Here is a 16,812-nt window from a genome sequence, read left to right on the forward strand (position 1 = left end):
GAGGTTGCTATTGCGAGCCTCGGACACTGGACTGGTTATTCCTGACCACACAAGATAAAGAGGTCAGTAATCCAAGGGAATGTTTCATTATCTTACCAAAAGGTGCAGGTGATGTGTAGCTGTGAAAGAAAATGAGATGTGCTGGCTTTCTGCTTCGGTTAGTGTAACCTGATAGGCCTCTGCTCTTCTCCTCATGCTTTGAAGTTAGTATCTTACACATAAACCACACAGCACAAAATCAGGCCTAACACCTGAAGACATGGGAGACTGGAAATGGAAGCATGAATCCATGGAAACATCTGCTAAATGCCTTTGCACTGAACTGAGGGTAATCACCACGCTCCAGTGGGTGTGTTCCTCTAGAGCAGAGGTTTGGTGCCATGCCACAGAGGATCAATACACTGGCTGATTATCTAGGGATCTGTAATTGCCAATAACTAAACATTTCACAGGGTGTCCTGAGGTCTAATTAAGCTTAATCATTTGTCGCACCAAGAATTCGAGTAGCAATCCCAAAGGAGCTCCAGATGCTGGCTGGGTGAGAGGAGCATAGTCGAAGTCCCCACTGAAGTCAACTTCAGTGTTATTCAGATAGACAGATGACTGGTAGGCCAGTAAAGCTAAACATTAATCAGTGCACTAACAGAATAGTGAGCTACAGGACCAGCAATGCTAAATATTAATCAGTGAGCTAACAGAATAGTGAGCTACAGGACCAGCAAAGCTAAATGTTAATCAGTGAGTTAACAGAATAGAGAGCTACAGGACCAGCAAAGCTAATCGTTAATCAGCGAGCTAACAGAATAGAGAGCTACAGGACCAGCAAAGCTAATCATTAATCAGCGAGCTAACAGAATAGAGAGCTACAGGACCAGCAAAGCTAAACATTAATCAGTGAGCTAACAGAATAGTGAGCTACAGGACCAGCAAAGCTAAACATTAATCAGTGAGCTAACAGAATAGAGAGCTACAGGACCAGCAAAGCTAAACATTAATCAGTGAGCTAACAGAATAGTGAGCTACAGGACCAGCAAAGCTAAACATTAATCAGTGAGCTAACAGAATAGAGAGCTACAGGACCAGCAAAGCTAAACATTAATCAGTGAGCTAACAGAATAGTGAGCTACAGGACCAGCAAAACTAAACATTAATCAGTGAGCTAACAGAATAGTGAGCTACAGGACCAGCAAAGCTAAATGTTAATCAGTGAGTTAACAGAATAGTGAGCTACAGGACCAGCAAAGCTAATCGTTAATCAGTGAGCTAACAGAATAGAGAGCTACAGGACCAGCAAAGCTAATCATTAATCAGTGAGCTAACAGAATAGAGAGCTACAGGACCAGCAAAGCTAAACATTAATCAGTGAGCTAACAGAATAGAGAGCTACAGGACCAGCAAAGCTAAACATTAATCAGTGAGCTAACAGAATAGTGAGCTACAAGACCAGCAAAGCTAAACATTAATCAGTGAGCTAACAGAATAGTGAGCTACAGGACCAGCAAAGCTAAACATTAATCAGTGAGCTAACAGAATAGTGAGCTACAGGACCAGCAAAACTAAACATTAATCAGTGAGCTAACAGAATAGTGAGCTACAAGACCAGCAAAGCTAAATGTTAATCAGTGAGTTAACAGAATAGTGAGCTACAGGACCAGCAAAGCTAATCGTTAATCAGTGAGCTAACAGAATAGAGAGCTACAGGACCAGCAAAGCTAATCATTAATCAGTGAGCTAACAGAATAGAGAGCTACAGGACCAGCAAAGCTAAACATTAATCAGTGAGCTAACAGAATAGTGAGCTACAGGACCAGCAAAGCTAAACATTAATCAGTGAGCTAACAGAATAGAGAGCTACAGGACCAGCAAAGCTAAACATTAATCAGTGAGCTAACAGAATAGTGAGCTACAGGACCAGCAAAGCTAAACATTAATCAGTGAGCTAACAGAATAGAGAGCTACAGGACCAGCAAAGCTAAACATTAATCAGTGAGCTAACAGAATAGTGAGCTACAGGACCAGCAAAACTAAACATTAATCAGTGAGCTAACAGAATAGTGAGCTACAGGACCAGCAAAGCTAAATGTTAATCAGTGAGTTAACAGAATAGTGAGCTACAGGACCAGCAAAGCTAATCATTAATCAGTGAGCTAACAGAATAGAGAGCTACAGGACCAGCAAAGCTGAACGTTAATCAGCTACAGGACCAGCAAGAAGTGAGAAGTGACAGAGAAGAACAGAGAAGTGAGCTACTGGAACAGCAAAGGTAAATGCTAGTAAGTGAGCTAACAGCAGAATGCTACAGGAACAGTGAAACTAAAGATTAGTGAGTGAGCTAATGGCGGAAAGCTACAGGAAAGGCAAAGTTAACATTAGTGATTGAGTTAATGGCAGAAAGCTACAGGAACAGTGAAACTGTTTGTCAATCATCCAGTCAATTTGGAATACCACGACTGCTAGAAGAATGGATGGGTGTTGCCTGTAACTAGGGTACCGAGCCGGTTGCTGCAGGAATCACCAGTCAAAGGCAGAAAATGGCCGCCCGTGCCCCAGGTGAATCCGTGTACACTGAGCAGTGTGGCTTGCAGATTGCTGGGAGTGACCGTGGGTTGCTCTCTCCCACGGGCCATTGATCAGCCTTCACAGCTGCCCACCTAAAACCCCCCTGGCACTAATGAGCTGTTATGATCCCAAAATAAAAGACCCACCACTGCCGCTTCTCCCTGAAGATTTGGGTGCTTTAATCTGCCCGACATTATCGGCGATTGGACCCACGCAGGCGAACGAGTTTCACCTTCCGAGGGGACCGTGATACATCTGCCTGTCTTAGCCCCTTATTAACATTGGGCAAACCAGCCTATGAAATGTTGATTTTGCCAGGCTTTCTGGCTGACTGAGGTCCTCTCCTCCCAAATTATATGAACCTTCAACAAGGTGCAAAAAAAGCAGAACCGTGGGTCTCCCTGCACACAGCACACATTCATTCAGGCACTGTGTCACACAGCTAACACAAACATGTACTTTCACTTGTCGACAAATAACAAGGTTTCGGTGCTTATCACTGGATGGCATGATTTCCATTAGGATTCAGTGCTTATCACTGGATGGCATGATTTCCATTAGGATTCAGTGCATATCACTGGATGGCATGATTTCCATTAGGATTCAGTGCATATCACTGGATGGCATGATTTCCATTAGGATTCAGTGCATATCACTGGATGGCATGATTTCCATTAGGATTCAGTGCATATCACTGGATGGCATGATTTCCATTAGGATTCAGTGCATATCACTGGATGGCATGATTTCCATTAGGATTCAGTGCTTATCACTGGATGGCATGATTTCCATTAGGATTCAGTGCATATCACTGAATGGCATGATTTCCATTAGGATTCAGTGCATATCACTGGATGGCATGATTTCCATTAGAATTCAGTGCATATCACTGGATGGCATGATTTCCATTAGGATTCAGTGTACATGTATTTTCATCATATTTTGCAAGTGACTAAGAAAGAATTCATATACTGCTGACTTCTTTTTATTTCACACCCTAAATGAACAGAGGGAAAATTGATAAACGCTTTTGTTTTTGTGTTAATAGACATCAGTTTAAAAGATCCATGCTGTGATTGTTCAGCTCCTTGCTGTTTAGGCCAAAGGGTGTTTCGTTAATTGAGCTATCTGAGTGACTTTGTTTTTCCTGTCCCTCTTGTGCTGCCCTGCTTAATGCCAAGCCCCCCGCCACTGTAGTGTGTGACCCAGACACTCTCACACTCTGCTTAAGGGAGAGCACAGAACTGTCCTACATGATTAGCATCACGCTAAGCAGGCCATGAGCATCATGCTAAAAGAGCACTAGCAACACGCAAAAAAAACCATGGTCTCCTTTGAAATATATTTGAAATGCTATAAATATACTTAATACATAATTCTATCATTTGGACAGTTGCACTAGTCTTTCTGAGGTTGTAAGTCAGAGAGGGACATGAGTTTCCGTGGCGATGACCTGCCGTGTCTCCCCCACTGTGGCAGCATCCCATCACACAGACGAGTGCGAGGAGGAGCCCCCGAGAAGCAGTTCGGCTAGCAGATGAGGTTACCATGTTTTCTGGGAAACTTTGAGGAGATTCTCTCTTCAGACTAGCCAAGCATAGCATGAATGAGCTGAGCCAAGCAGTGCCAACAGCAACCAAGCGCTCCACTTAACGAGCAGGCGAAGGTCCGCATAAGTAGAAATTAAAAGCTATTGCCACAGTGATTTCGTCCTGAATTGCCAACAAAATATAAGCAGAGGTGACAAGCTCAGCCATTGATTTGAGCCATGCTCTACCCCCAGCCACTACGCAGCGCCGTTAGTCTTTACTCTTGCCAGTCCTCCAGGACCTGCTCTGTTCTTCCATCCCCATGGCACGAGATTCCGATATTTAGCCTCACTGCTGTCACTCTGTTTGCTGCCCCAGATTAAACTGAAATGGAAAACTGAAAATACAACAGAAATTAAATCTGAATGAAAACTGCAATATCAGCAAAGGGAAGAATTAGCATATTGCTAAGTAGCTGCAAGCATCAGTCTAATGATATTAGACCCATACTGTACCATGGGTGAGATTACCATCGGGCTAAAAGCAATATGAGCGTCACACTAAGACAGACATAAGTATCATTGTGAGAGAGGGATGAACATGATCCTCTTATGAACATTATATCCAGCATGCTAAAAAAGATTAGAATCATGCTAAGTAGGTGTGAGCATCATTCCAAGGGCAAAATTAATAGGCTAAAGGAGACACAAGTGTCACAACTGACACAAACTTACGGCTCGTGTGAGTATCGTGCTAACAAAAGTATGAGCAGGAGCTAAGAAGAAGTCTAGTGTCCCAGGATGGAAAGATAAATGTAGCTTCCAGACCCCTGAAGGCAGACTTCCCTGAGATATTCTTAATGTGCTTTGCATTGTTGATGTTCTTTATGCCCATGAAACTGGAAAATCATGTTTTTGTCAAAATATTAGCACATCATCCCACCAGCATTACAAAAACATCAACTGTTTTCCAGTAAGCTATTTGCTAGTTACATTCAGTTTAGTTCAGTGCTTTACACAGTTCAGATAACAGGACCAACATAAGAAATCAAACATTCTCCGACACATTGGTGAGACTGAAATTATTCTCAAAGCAAATTGTCCAACAGTCCAAAATGATTACGGTCGAATGAGCTTCTGATTACATATTTTTAGTTGTTTGTGTGGCAAAGTGAAATAAACACGGTTGTTCTGCTGTATATGAGAGTTGAGCTGAGGGTGAGGCCCGCGGTTCTGGCCAGCCAGACAGAAGCTGCTGTTCAGCATGGCTGATTTGGGGTGGCACCAGCTTTACAGCCGGGCATCACAAGCGTTCAGGGCCCGCGCCATTTCATCTCGTCACAAGCGAAAATAGCAAAGGAAACGAACAGAGAAGCAAAACAGCCAATTAGCGGCTCAGAAGCCTGTGCTAAAGCTAGCAAAGGTTCGGTGTACTCGTTCGTTTGTGCCATTCTTTCATCACGGCTCTCAAAAGGACCTCGGACAACGTGTGAGGCCATGGCAACTGTTTGGCCCTGAAGAGAAGCAGCGAATTATTCCATTTAAGCCAAGATGAAGTGAGTAATGGCCTTCTGAGGCAGGCCGCCACTCTTCTCTGTAAAGATGAGGAATTAGCCTGTGTCAGAGCCATTTATCTTTCAAATTCTGAATGATATGTTTTGCAAACCAACAAAAAGGGGATGCCTCCAGACATAACTGCTCCTGAGCGGGCGGGGGGGGGGGGGGGGGGGCGCTTACACACCTCGAAGTACACCCGTCACATTGCCTCTTTGACTCCATCATAGCACAAATTCCTTGTGGCGGTGGCCAGAGAACTGCAAACATTGACCGTGATGGCTAGCGTTAGGGGTGATGGCTAGCATTAGCTGTGATACCTAGCGTTAGGCGTGATGGCTAGAGTTATTGGTGAAGGCTAGCATTAGCAGTGATGACTAGAGTTAGGGGTGAGGGCTAGCTTTAGGGGTAAAAGCTAGCATTAGCTATGATGCCTAGCGTTAGGGGTGAGGGCTAGCATTAGGGGTGATGCCTAGTGTTAGGAGTGAAGGCTAGCGTCAGCTGTGATACCTAGCGTTAGCTATGATGCCTAGCGTTAGGGGTGACGGTTAGCATTAGGGGTGAAGGCTAGCATTAGGGGTGATGCCTAGCGTTAGCTGTGATGCCTAGCATAAGGGGTGACTGCTAGCATTAGCCGTGATGACTAGCGTTAGCTGTGATGCCTAGCGTTAGCTGTGATGGCTAGCATTAGTGGTGACGACTAGCATCATTGGACTCTTAGTGACCAGTAAGTCAGTCAAGTGAGGTCCAGCTTCACAAAAGTGCAGGACACGGCTTGCCCTTGAACCAGGCTGTGCGATGAGAACATGCACAGAGGCATGTTGATGGATTTACCCTGAGAGAGATATGCGCCCCAGACAAGCAGCTAGCTAGATGGTGCCTGCAGGCTTTCATTCTGTTGAAATCAATCTGCTTCCACTCTAATTCCCATATAGATTGATGGGCAGATATGTTGATAGGTGGATTCGTGTAACCTCTGCTTGACCCATTCAGACAGGCATCATGGGAGAGCGGCGGGTGTTCCCTGGATTAACACAGTCTTACACATATGCGCATGCACACACACAGACACACACACACACACACAATAAAATTTCTCACCGAAATACACACATACAGTCTCACACTGATACACTCAGACTCCCCAACACACTCTTTTATACACTTTTTATAAACATAAGCATGTTGTATATTGCAGATTGACTGTATGTCTAAGATGTGTCTGTACCTACTGTATATATGAGAGCCACTGACCCACAGAGACACGTTCCATGTGTGGGATCATACTCGGCCGACAAACCTGCTTCTGATTCTGATCCTGACATATCCGAGGCCTTTTCCACATGCTGAAAAGCGTGTCTCATTTGCATAAGTCCGCATCTCATTAGCATATCAAACCAGCTGACTTGAAAGGGACGCCGTGACCAGAAAGGGCCCAGAATGTGCTGTGTACCTGATCCGCCCGGCTTCAGCGCACTTCCTTCTAATGAAGAGAACAATTAGAGGCCTGCAGAATACCTGCTGTGCTGCAGGCCTCCTACAGCAGGAGCAGCATTGCGTGCACAGGCGCGTCTCGCTGTCACTTTGTGTCAAACTGCCACTATATTTGGGAGACTTCTTTTCTCGCTTTACTCATAATCAGTGATTGATGAAGTTTACATAATCCCAGTGGTTGCTAATTGCTAACTGCCAGAAGGCAAGCTAGTCCCAGTGTCCGCGTCTTTTCACAGCTACGTTTCCATGCGCTCCTGATGCTGTGCACATACTTCTCATACATGTTGCCATTCAGTATCATCAAATTTGCTTTCAATTGAATTCAGTTTGCTTTCATTCTGAATTAGAGCCTCCTTGCTATATCCATCACCGCCAGCGGGTTAATGCCGTTCGGCAATTATGGTGTTTAAACTGTATTAATTAGAAAAAAACAATAGAGTCAACTAAATCAATTAGAACTTCAAGTAGCAGGAAGGATAAATCCGCCCGGATCGGCGGCTAAGCGTCCTAATCAACACTTAATTGTTCACTGCCATTTATTTATCAACCAAAACAGGCAGCTGGGAATCACCTTTTTGCAGATTAAAGTGTTAATTCTACTTTATCTACTAAGAATTGTGAGCGGGGCTCAGAGATGAGGCCTCCTTCCCAGGCTGAAGCCGCCGTCGGCTGCACGTGGCGGTGGTATGTCAGTGACACACGAAGGCCTGACGTGAGACGGCCTTCATTCAGAGGAAAGACGTCCTGTCCCAGGCGCTTTGTGACTATGAGTGGTGATAAGTGACAACTGTGTGTCACTGAGCAGCGATATCATGGGAAATGAGTGTGACAGCACTGAGCCCGGGGCTTCAGCTTGGCCGAAACAGCGCCTTTAAGAGGCTCAGAGCCACCGGCGCCCCCTGGCTTCAGCCGCAGTCGTGGAGCGCGTCGCTGCCACCTCCTCACACTAAATGTCATTCATTATGTGCTGCCTATGCTTCTCACTCTCCTCTTTTCAGGATCCAATTGCTCTTTACTCTGGAGAAAACCTAGATCGCTTCTCTTTCCCTTTATCCTCTCTCTGTCCCTGTCCCTCTCTCTCTCCCTCTCTCTCTCTGTTTCTCCCTCTGCCTTCCCCGGTTCTCAGTTTACCAATCGCTTAAATGACGCAGCGACATCACAAAGGTTTAAGTAATGGGAAACAATAATGGCGTCGATTCTGACCATGTGCAGAGCACAGCTGAGAGGCACAGATAGGAGCAGAGCATGCATTAGGAAATATGGCCGTATCTAATGACAGACAATCTGCCACGTCATACTGCCTCATGCCAGATTTGTGTGTACCACTGCCTCAATCATCTCTGTATCTTTAGCTCTACCCTCCATCTCCCCACAGTTCTAGTACATTCTTCACAAATTGTACTGTACAGGTGCCACCAAATAAAAATCCGCAGAAGAAATGGTTGGCAAGGATGAGAACAGGACTGGAGCACAGCACCTCGCCATAACGGCAGAGCCGCGTGCAGGACTGGAGCACAGCGTCTCGCCGTAACGGCAGAGCTGCGTGCAGGACTGTAGCACAGCGCCTCGCCATAACGGCAGATCCGCGTGCAGGACTGGAGCACAGCGGCTCGCCATAACGGCAGAGCAGCGTGCAGGACTGGAGCACAGCGCCTCGTCATAACGGCAGAGCCGCGTGCAGGACTGGAGCACAGCGCCTCGCCATAACGGCAGAGCCGCGTGCAGGACTGGAGCACAGCGCCTCGTCATAACGGCAGAGCAGCGTGCAGGACTGGAGCACAGCGCCTCGTCATAACGGCAGAGCCGCGTGCAGGACTGGAGCACAGCGCCTCGTCATAACGGCAGAGCAGCGTGCAGGACTGGAGCACAGCGCCTCACCATAACGGCAGAGCAGCGTGCAGGACTGGAGCACAGCGCCTCGCCATAACGGCAGAGCCGCGTGCAGGACTGGAGCACAGTACAGTGCCTGTGTGCAGAGCTGTGTGTAGAGGGCATGTTTCGCCTGATTATGATGATGAATGAGCAGGTGAGCGGCTTCCTGCACACATTTCAAAACAATCAGCACAATTAGTTTCACGTTGTTCTTTATGCAGTGAATAATAAACAGACGAGTTTAAATCTCCAGCATATATAATTGATTTTTAATACATTTTTGAAATGGCTACGGCGTTGCCGATAGGATTATGAATGCCAGGCCATCTGATATTACTAAATACAGTCCTTAACTCAATGATACACTTTAAATTATTAAAAACTTAGTAGCGCCACCAAGAGGATGGTTGATATAGTGTGCAAATTCCGTATGAGATTATGGTTTAGGAAGAACTGCCTCGACTTTGAAAGCTGTGATATTCTGTTAATTTTTAATGCACATTTACAAATGCTAACTGCGGCCCCCCTGCCCCGTGTCCAGGCTGGTGAGCCTCTGCTGTATCGTTAAATGCTGTATGCAGCTAATAGATTCATGTCACCTGGATTCCCCAGTGGGAAAGTCCTGCAAATGACAGCCACATTGGTTTATGTAGGCTTACGAGGACCATTTGATGTATGGACAACAAATAGCTTTTCGGCACCTGAGAATTACTTGCCTTTATGCCTTTATATTTTCATTGCCCATCTGCAGCCACGTTTTTTTTATGTACTAACTCAAAATAAGCCTGGATTCACTACCAGGAAGAACAGCATCCAGCGATGTTCCCAGAGATGTCTCTGGGGGGAGGGGTCTAGGGCTGGACCCGTCCCTTCGATGTCGAGCTGTTGGTATAACTGTGGAGAGGAGCCACTACTCATCTGAAATTTATGTACCCAAATAATTCAGTCCATTACTCTGGTGGAGGGCGCCGGAATAATGCGCCGTGAAAGTGTCTACAGAAATCCCGACGGCCGCTTAAGGGGGCGGCCATCGCCCCGGGAGAGTGCTCTTTGCTCTTCACTCTGCTGAGAGCACTTCCTGGGCCCTTTGATCCCTCACAGCACCGGCTTCTTAACCGCCAGTACGGAACTTTCTGGAGAAAGAGGTCTTACTATTCCGATGCTTAGGCGGCACATTTACACAAAAGGCCTTACCATCATACAGCTGGAGACTGAGGCCCCCTAGATCGAGGGTCCTACAGCCGGGCCCCCTAGATCGAGGGTCCTACAGCCGGGCCCCCTAGATCGAGGGTCGTACAGCCGGGCCCCCTAGATCGAGGGTCCTACAGCCGGGCCCCCTAGATCGAGGGTCCTACAGCCAGGCCCCCTAGATCGAGGCCTCCTAGAGCATAAATTGTGTTTCTAATCCACAAGCTGCCAGATACCGTGCATGACAAGCCTTCGATGTGCCACTGCAAAGCACATCACTCCCATGATGCCCGGCGTATGTGTTTGGTACCCGCTTCACCTATCAGGAGCAGACCACGCTCCACAGGCCTTTGTGAAGGTGAAACAGAGGGCAGCAAAGGCTAGGCATGTGTAGCGATGAGGTCTTAGGCGTGGGACAGAAGGGGTCACAGAAGGTTCTGTGATCCTGAACCTATGGTTCATCCTAAAGTCATTCTGTGATTCTGACACTATACTTCACCCTACAGTCATTCTGTGATCTTGACCCTATACTTCACCCTACAGTCATTCTGTGATCCTGACCCTATACTGCACCCTACAGTCATTCTGTGATCCTGACCCTATACTTCACCCTACAGTCATTCTGTGATCCTGACCCTATACTTAACCCTACAGTCATTCTATGATCCTGACCCTATACTTCACCCTACAGTCATTCTGTGATCCTGATCCTATACTTCACCCTACAGTCATTCTGTGATCCTGACCCTATACTTCACCCTACAGTCATTCTGTGATCCTGACCCTATACTTCACCCTACAGTCATTCTGTGATCCTGATCCTATACTTCACCCTACATTCATTCTGTGATCTTCCCACCACATGATCCTGTGGGGAACAATAAAATTTCACTTATATGAACCTTTATCAATGGCTAGGTGGTCATTTCTGAGATCCTCAGCCCACAATGTACGGTGCTACAACTCAGTTCCGGATATGCCATAGTACACGGTGCTGTGCAGTGCAATTGCTCAATTAAACAGCCAAAGCTTTGGATTTAGCCCATTTTCAATCCCAATATTCTTGTACACATAGCTGCTGGTTCAGCATTTTCTTGTATTAGAACTGTTTATGTTTTTCTGTCTAATGGTGCTTATATGTGAGATTACTTAGCACTATGGCAACTAATCATGTTAACTGAACTAGCCCCGCCGTATTTGCGCAACTCTACGGCTGTAATGGAATGAGAGCACATCGACCCGACCTGCCGTCTTCGGTCTGGTTCTGCCCTCTTTCTTCCTTGGCATTCCAGCAGGAACGCTGTCCACATGCATTTCACTATGAATTCCATTCAGTTGGGATGCAAAGGGACAGCTTTCCATGCGAGGTGGTGATCTGTCCGTCACGCGCGATGCATGCGCGGAGAGCAACGCTTCAGCGGATATTTTCAGTTCCTCCTTGTGGATGAACAGTCACTGATCTCTCCGTGTTTTTGAGTTGCTGATGACACCAGCTCTGTGAGAAACCGCTCCACACTCCATCCTCATCCCCCCGTACTCAGGGGTCCTGTAAAAATGTCCACTGTCCCCCCGAGGCTGAGGGCCAGATGCAGTGAGGATTAGAGCGCTGACTCTAAATCTGCTGCCGTGCTGACAGTTTAATCACTGGCTGCTTCTGTGCTCTACAGAGAAACTAAGAGAAGAAGGACATCGTATCCATTAAAATGATATGTGTTGTCATGGTAGCTATTGGTTAGGCCCCGCCTTTGCCAGGTCGGGCCGTCCTGACACGGACCCGCCGTCTGATGCGTGCCTCTGACTGCATGCCACATGCTCTCTGGCTGGCGATGTTTAGCTATGTTGAGCTAGCACCTCAGAGACGTATTCCTGACACGCCCTTGTCACTAATGGATGGCATTCCAAAATGGCTGTCTCCTGTTCAATGGCTACAAGGGGAGTTAACAGTACAACAGTCTAGTTATACGAATACATGACGATGCAGCAAAGTGGCCCCATAGCCACGTAGCTACAGGCTAACACAGTTTCTTCTTACAGGACGCCCGACATCGGTACCACTATATTAGCTACATGGCTAGCTTGCTACATGCCTGAGTCGCTACATCACATGATCACCTAGCTACATGGAAACATGCTGTTCATGCCCACCTACTGTTCAGAGGCAGCGCTGCATAGCAGCCGCTCCATTCTCAGGCGAAAAGTGAGCGGCACACTGCTCTGTTAGGCTAAATGGACATTAGCATGAAGTCCACAGCTGCTGAGTTACCGCTTCAGTGTGAAGGTGACGCTGCCGCTAGCATTAGCCTTGCTGTCAGCTGGCTCGTCACATAGGGCTACGGAGAGCTCTGCTAGCGGCCGCGAGGTGCCGGAGACGAGGAGGGGTTAGGGCCTCAGAACTGCTGCCGGGACTCCTCACTGCAAAGAGCTCTGTTGCTATGGTGACAGCAGAAATAAGGCTAGCTCACTCTGCCTTAGCCAGCGTAAAGGAGGAGTACCAGAGTGAGGAGCGAGGCAGCAGCAGGGAATGGTGATATGCAGATGGGAGCGGCTCCCACCTCACTGTCACCTGGTTTCCTGGAAGCTCAAACTTTCCTCGGAACGTCAAGTAGTGCTGGAAAGGCCTAACGGCTGAGTCAGTCAGGGAGCAGTGGGTTCAGACACGTAGGAGAGGGAACAAGCAGCCAACACAGAGAGGCGATGATTCAACGGATCCACAGAGACCTCCGCAGTCTGTACCCTCCACCCAGCACCGGAGTATCATCAGGGGAAACTTCCAGAAAAGAAGTGAGAATGGAGCGCTCTGGTGTGTTAGTGAGATTTCGAGCCAGTGCCTGGTGAGAAATTCCCCACCCCCCTCACCGCGCCTGGTGCTGGCTGGCTACCTGCCAGGGGCCGTGGTTCGATAGGCGGGCAGTGGCTCAGTGGGGCTCAGTGGCACAGCTGCAGCTGACGGCAGTGCTGGGCTGTGTGACACGGTGATGTTACGCCGCCAGGTAATTATAAGCTACGTTCGGCATGTTTGCAGAAGCTCAGCCTCTCAGACGGCAGTCAGTCAGGAGCATGAGAAGCCCAATTATCTTAAGCAGACATTATCAGTGCTGGGAGCGCATCGGTGCCAATGCTCCGCTCTCCACTCTTCACCCCACACCCCCTTCCGCCTCATCATCTGATGAGGGAAGCAGGGCATGGAGAGAGGGGGCACGTGAGGGCGGCCCTGAAAGCGACTCCCCATTCAACCGGATAAAACATCAGTGCAGCACAAAATGAAAGATTCAAAAGATTTGAAAGGCGGAGAATCTCGGGGACAGAGAAATGGAGGGACTGAGAGATAGAAAGAGGGGGAGGGAGAGGGGGAGATGGAGGGGGAGGGAGGGGGAGAGAGTGGGACCAGTTGCCTTACCTGCAGTGCTTGTGCGAGCCGGTGAGTGTCTCAATGATGAAGCACTCCCCTTCATTCAGGCAGTAGGCCAAGTCCTTGTCTCTGCACGGCTTAAAGTGCTCAGAGCGAAGAGGCGGTGACGTGGGAACCACTGCAAGGGGCAGAGGGTAGGTCATGAGTGTCCTAACTGGCAAGTAGATACCTTTGCAGTGGGGGCACTGTGTCTCCACTCCGCCCACACTGCACCCATCCCTCAGACCAGGGTGGGCTCACACCGCCGAGTCCCTAGGGGCAAGGGTCAGTCTGTGTATCACAGTGAAAAAGAAGCATTAATTATAATGGAGAGGGCATCACTGTTTGTGGAGGGATGGCTTGAGCTATTTTAGGGGGGTGAGGGAGGTAGGTTCTGTGCACATAAGAAAGAATACCTCACACTGTACAGGCAGGGATGGCAAATGGTAAAAAACCTGGATTACAGAGGAATCTGATGACGAATAAGGGATTAAGCACAGAGTAACGCCCCTGCTCTCTGACCCCGTGGGGCATAACGGATCCCCGCCTCTGACGATGAATGACGGATTAGGCACAGTGTAACGCTCCCGCTCTCTGACCCCGTGGGGCATAACGGATCCCCGCCTCTGACGATGAATGAGGGATTAGGCACAGTGTAACGCTCCAGCTCTCTAACCCCGTGGGGCATAACGGATCCCCGCCTCTGACGATGAATGAGGGATTAGGCACAGTGTAACGCTCCAGCTCTCTAACCCCGTGGGGCATAACGGATCCCCGCCTCTGACGATGAATGAGGGATTAGGCACAGTGTAACGCTCCCGCTCTCTGACCCCGTGGGGCATAACGGATCCCCGCCTCTGACGATGAATGAGGGATTAGGCACAGTGTAACGCTCCCGCTCTCTGACCCCGTGGGGCATAACGGATCCCCGCCTCTGACGATGAATGAGGGATTAGACACAGTGTAACGCTCCCGCTCTCTGACCCCGTGGGGCATAACGGATCCCCGCCTCTGACGATGAATGAGGGATTAGACACGGTGTAACGCTCCCGCTCTCTGACCCCGTGGGGCATAACGGATCCCCGCCTCTGACGATGAATGAGGGATTAGGCACGGTGTAACGCTCCCGCTCTCTGACCCCGTGGGGCATAACGGATCCCCGCCTCTGACGATGAATGAGGGATTAGACACGGTATAACGCTCCCGCTCTCTGACCCCGTGGGGCATAACGGATCCCCGCCTCTGACGATGAATGACGGATTAGACACAGTGTAACGCTCCCGCTCTCTGACCCCGTGGGGCATAACGGATCCCCGCCTCTGACGATGAATGAGGGATTAGACACGGTATAACGCTCCCGCTCTCTGACCCCGTGGGGCATAACGGATCCCCGCCTCTGACGATGAATGAGGGATTAGGCACAGTGTAACGCTCCCGCTCTCTGACACCGTGGGGCATAACGGATCCCCGCCTCTGACGATGAATGACGGATTAGACACGGTATAACGCTCCCGCTCTCTGACCCCGTGGGGCATAACGGATCCCCGCCTCTGACGATGAATGACGGATTAGACACGGTATAACGCTCCCGCTCTCTGACCCCGTGGGGCATAACGGATCCCCGCCTCTGACGATGAATGACGGATTAGGCACAGTGTAACGCTCCCGCTCTCTGACCCCGTGGGGCATAACGGATCCCCGCCTCTGACGATGAATGAGGGATTAGGCACAGTGTAACGCTCCCGCTCTCTGACCCCGTGGGGCATAACGGATCCCCGCCTCTGACGATGAATGACGGATTAGACACGGTGTAACGCTACCACTCACTGACATGCTGTGCTGAAACGGTGTTGTCTGAACCCCCCCGCGCCCAAATTCAGCTGCGCAAACTGCTGCAATGCAGATGCTTTCCTCACACACTGCTCCCGCGTGACATGTGCTGGCCTGTGCAGTGTGCAGAAATTACTGACCCATTCCTCTGTACATGGCATAACACAGCTGTACTCTCACCCTAACACATGGTTACTGTAACCTTGACACATAATTACTGACCATAAAATAGCTGTAGTCTCACCCCAACACATGGTTACTGTAACCTTAACACATCATTACTGAACATAGCATGTTCCCATCCTCTTTAGGCCCATACCCTACCCTCTTCAGACATGCACCCCACCCTCTTTTGGTCTGTGCCCCGTCCTCTTTAGACTAGTGCCTTACCTCATTAGGCCTGTGCCCCGCCGTCTTTAGACTAGTGCCTTACCTCATTAGGCCTATGTTCTGCCCTCTTTAGACATATGGCCTGCTCTCTTATGGCTTGTGCCCCGCCCTCCTTAGACATGTGCCTTGCCTCATTAGACCTATGTTCTGCCCTCTTTAGACATGTGCCTTACCTCATTAGGCCTGTGCCCCGCCCTCTTTAGACTAGTGCCTTACCTCATTAGGCCTGTGCCCCGCCCTCTTTAGACATGTGCCTTGCCTCATTAGACCTATGTTCTGCCCTCTTTAGACATATGCCCTGCTCTCTTATGGCTTGTGCCCCGCCCTCCTTAGACATGTGCCCCGCCCTCTTTAGGCCCGTGCCCCGCCCTCCTTAGACATGTGCCCCGCCCTCTTTAGGCCTGTGCCCCGCCCTCTTTAGGCCTGTGCCCCGCCCTCTTTAGGCCCATGCCCCGCCCTCCTTAGACATGTGCCCCGCCCTCTTTAGGCCCATGCCCCGCCCTCCTTAGACATGTGCCCTGCTCTCTTTAGGCCTGTGCCCCGCCCCTGATAAACTCGGATTTGCTAGCTTTTTCTGTCAGAGGCCCTGAGTGACAGGCATCACACCTGCTACCTTCACCTCTGGGGTTGCTTTGTGGGGGGGCTGTGAGCAGCTGCTGCATCCACAGTGCAGCCCCCATCTGAGTGTGACAGCCCCTAACAGCAGGGGGTGGTGGGTGTGCAGAAAGTAATAGGGAAATAAAAAGCTGCTAGCAGGGAAGGATGTGGCAGGGGACATTTCAGCAGCATGTGACAGCCATGCCCGTGAACCCAGGCCAGGGCCACAAGATGCCATGGAGGCAAACAGGTAGAAAGACAAGCTGGGAACGGACTCAGATCAGCGGGAGTATCTGACACTGCACCGCACCCACGTGCACGGGCTCACCTCGATGGCAGTATCTGACACTGCACCGCACCCACGAGCAACGGGCTCACCTCGATGGCAGTATCTGACACTGCACCGCACCCA

The 16,812-nt window shown here is 49.2% G+C and overlaps 1 protein-coding gene across 1 annotated transcript in view; it reads right to left on the reverse strand.

Moving 5' to 3' along the window:
- The window catches only part of nrg3b (neuregulin 3b), a 175,105-nt gene that overhangs the window by 46,363 nt on the left and 111,930 nt on the right, over positions 1-16,812 (reverse strand). Inside the window, exon 5 of the mRNA XM_072703505.1 lies at positions 13,593-13,722. Coding sequence (XP_072559606.1) covers positions 13,593-13,722 — 130 coding nt within the window. The remainder of the gene's footprint in view (positions 1-13,592; positions 13,723-16,812) is intronic.

Source organism: Paramormyrops kingsleyae, chromosome 20 (assembly GCF_048594095.1).
Source record: "Paramormyrops kingsleyae isolate MSU_618 chromosome 20, PKINGS_0.4, whole genome shotgun sequence".
Classification (NCBI taxonomy): domain Eukaryota; kingdom Metazoa; phylum Chordata; class Actinopteri; order Osteoglossiformes; family Mormyridae; genus Paramormyrops; species Paramormyrops kingsleyae.